Source organism: Oncorhynchus mykiss, chromosome 23 (assembly GCF_057628025.1).
Source record: "Oncorhynchus mykiss isolate SJ-2025 chromosome 23, ASM5762802v1, whole genome shotgun sequence".
Taxonomy (NCBI): Eukaryota; Metazoa; Chordata; class Actinopteri; order Salmoniformes; family Salmonidae; genus Oncorhynchus; species Oncorhynchus mykiss.
Window position 1 is genome coordinate 30,100,130 of NC_143044.1, and position 3,035 is coordinate 30,103,164.

General features: G+C 43.5%; 1 protein-coding gene across 1 annotated transcript; it reads left to right on the forward strand.

Moving 5' to 3' along the window:
- The first annotated feature begins 749 nt into the window (after positions 1-749).
- Positions 750-2,388, forward strand: kifbp (kinesin family binding protein). The gene is given in 6 exon segments (XM_090218053.1): positions 750-788; positions 935-1,024; positions 1,355-1,511; positions 1,514-1,708; positions 1,711-1,790; positions 1,792-2,388. Coding segments are annotated over 6 exon segments (993 nt in total). The 3' UTR covers positions 2,224-2,388.
- Positions 2,389-3,035: the final 647 nt, after the last annotated feature.

Below are 3,035 nucleotides of genomic sequence, written 5' to 3' on the forward strand. Positions count from 1 at the left end.
TATTCATAGATATGTACATTCTGAACCTTGTTTGAAGTCATTAGGTCACATGACCAAGGAGCTATTGAAATTTTCAATTTAGATCTCGGACGAAACGAAAGAGAGGTTGAACAGACTGGTAATGAAATTGAGAGAACCCAAGGATTTTTGGAAACTGCAGAAACAATGTATATTTGTCACATGAAAGAGGTAGGCAGGAAACTGTCTATGTGCAATTTGCCTACATTATAATTTTCTTTCTGGGGGAAGAGCAAGCAGCAGGCAGCAGCATCATCATCATCATCAGGCCTTATCATCTGTTTTCTGGAAGACCAGCTGCGGTGCATTCTATATGGTTTACTGTCCCGGCAGACTGAGTCCTATGGCATCTGTTTAAATGTGACCTTGACAATTCAGAGTGGATAATCTATTGTTTTTTTTTTCACAACATCGGATGATGGGCAACCCCCAATGGACCTCACTGAGTTCTTTGTGGCAGAGGAAGATGCATTACCACAACAGGAGAGGATAAAGAGGTAGGGAAGTCATTCTTGTGTAGAGTCTTTCATAAATGACAGAAAGAAGTGACGTTGTTCTTTTAACTAACTTTTCACTCTCTTCAAACAGATTTGAAATGGCCTACCCCCATACACTGTACTATCTTGCTCAAATGTACAATAACTTGGAGCTGTATGAGATAGCTCGGGGCTACTGACACAGCACTCTTCAGACAGCTGGAATTCAACCAGTTCATTCCTCTGGAATGGGCCATGAACGCTGCCACGTTATCGCAATATTACATCACCAAGGTAAATTATAAACTGTATGTAATCTCTTCATCAAGATTAATTACTTATCATTTCTATACAGTGCGTAAATGACTTGATTTCTTTATAATGATATTTCTACAGATTAATCTAACACATCTTTCTCTTCCCACTACTTTGTCTGCCAGACCCTCTACATGGAGGGCAGGCACTGTCTATCTGCTGCCATTGTCATAGCAGGCCTAGCTGGAGAGGTCCCCTCAGAAGCCGCTGCCCAGGCGAGTAAGTTCTCACTCTAAAGTCATATACTCAGCCTTGACTGTATATGTTCATTCTGAAATGTTTGTATGTTATCAATCATTCTGTACTCATTAACACACATCTCAAACCTTTGTGTTTAGGTGAAGATGAAGCTGAGAAATGAGACCAACCTAGACAGAAGAGAGCCGAAATTGCAAGGTGTTGGATAAAATACTGTCTTAATTTGTTGCAAGATGCGAAGAACTTCTCGAGGCAATTTCGACATCTTCAAACAATATGTAATTTCGTAGATGATTAGCCTATATTGTGAGACAATATCTAATTTGTATGCCTGCTGCTCTGTACAGGACAACATTGGAGAGCTAAAGGTGGATTGACAGGCGGAGCTGAGAGTGACACAGCTACAAGAGGAGGAGGAGGAGAAGGAGAGAGGAAGGAAGAGTGCTGTTCTGTTTGGCTCCATTGACACCTTTGACTCCATCTTTTGACTCCACACCTTTGACTCCACCCCGTCAACTTTGAGGATGCCCGCGCCATCTTTCTGGTTGGCCAGGCCTACGTAAACCAAGCTAAGGAGTACTTTGAGATGGATGGCCAGGTCACAGATCACATTGAGATTCTGCAGGACCACAGCACTCTCTTCAAGGCCCTGGCATTCTTTGAGGAGGACCTGGAGTGGCACTGCAAGATGCACAAGCGGCGGTGATGGAGCCCATCTGCAAAGACCTGAACGCCCAGTACTACCTCCTCATCTGCCGCCAGCTGCAGTTTGAGCTGGCCGAGGACCAACTACGAGATGATGGATCTGAAGCTGGCCATGGCCAACAAGCAGGACGACCTGGACGTGCACACGGTTAAGAAGTTTAACCACCTCTGCTCCTCCTCCACCAAGTTCTACCAGATGTTCCTCGACTGAGTCCGCTCACCAGAGGGCAAGTGGCCGGATAAATTGGAGGACGAGGTACTGAGGCCGGTCCTTGTGGTTAAGTTCCGGGTGGCTCGTCTCCATAGCAGGCTGATCTCGACCAGCACAACCATTCAGCTGGAGAACCTGAACCGCTCCCTGGAGTGCTACAACTTTGTGGTCCAGTACTGCAAGGACAACCCAGAGGCCAAAATCGCCATCGAGACAGAGCTGGAACTGAGTGAAGAGATGGCCAGCCTCCTGCCCCTCAAGATCAACCGACTCAAGGCAAAGTTGGCCTCCTCTAACTGAATCTGAATGTGCCCTAAACTCCACACTACAAAGCCTGGTTAAACACCCCTATCATATATTAAATGTCATTCTCCTCAATCCCCATTTGATGTTCTACCATGAAATGCTTAAGAGCCCCTTTCCAATAATGCAGAGTTAAAAAGTAAAAATAGATTAGCAAAAAAAGTAACACAATAAAATAATAACGATGCTATAAACAAAGAGTACCGATACCAAGTCAATGTGCATGGGTATGAGGTAAGATGTTCATGTAGGTAGGGGTAAAAGTGACTAGGCAATCAGGATAAATAATAAACAGTAGCAGCAGCATGTGTGAAAGTGTGTGTTGTGTGTGTGAGTGTGTTGGAGTGTCAGTGTAGTGTGTGTGGGTTGAGTGCAGTGAGTGTACATAGAGCCAGTGCAAGAATGTCAGTGCAAATAGTCCCCAATTAGGTTGGTTATGACGATCTGTTTCTGTTCTTTACAGCAAGTGACGATTGTGTTTTTAATACAGTATCAAATCGTATCTATGTATTAAAGTTCCAAGCAGATTTGTTGCTGCAACAGAATGGTCAGTGTGGCCCACAAAACTGAAGAGGGTGCTGTTACTCATCAAATGGCTTCTAGGTCATAAAATCCATAGGCAGATAATAAAGTGGAAGTTATTTATTTCTCTAGCTACTTACTTATTTTAGTAGTTCTACAAGAACTTTACTTCATTGTCAGTACTATACTAATGAGAAACATAAATATATCCAATGCTCCCAGGCAAGTATAGCCATATATGTTTTGCCCTATCATATCCCCAAATCTAAGACTCTTCCGGTGTTTAT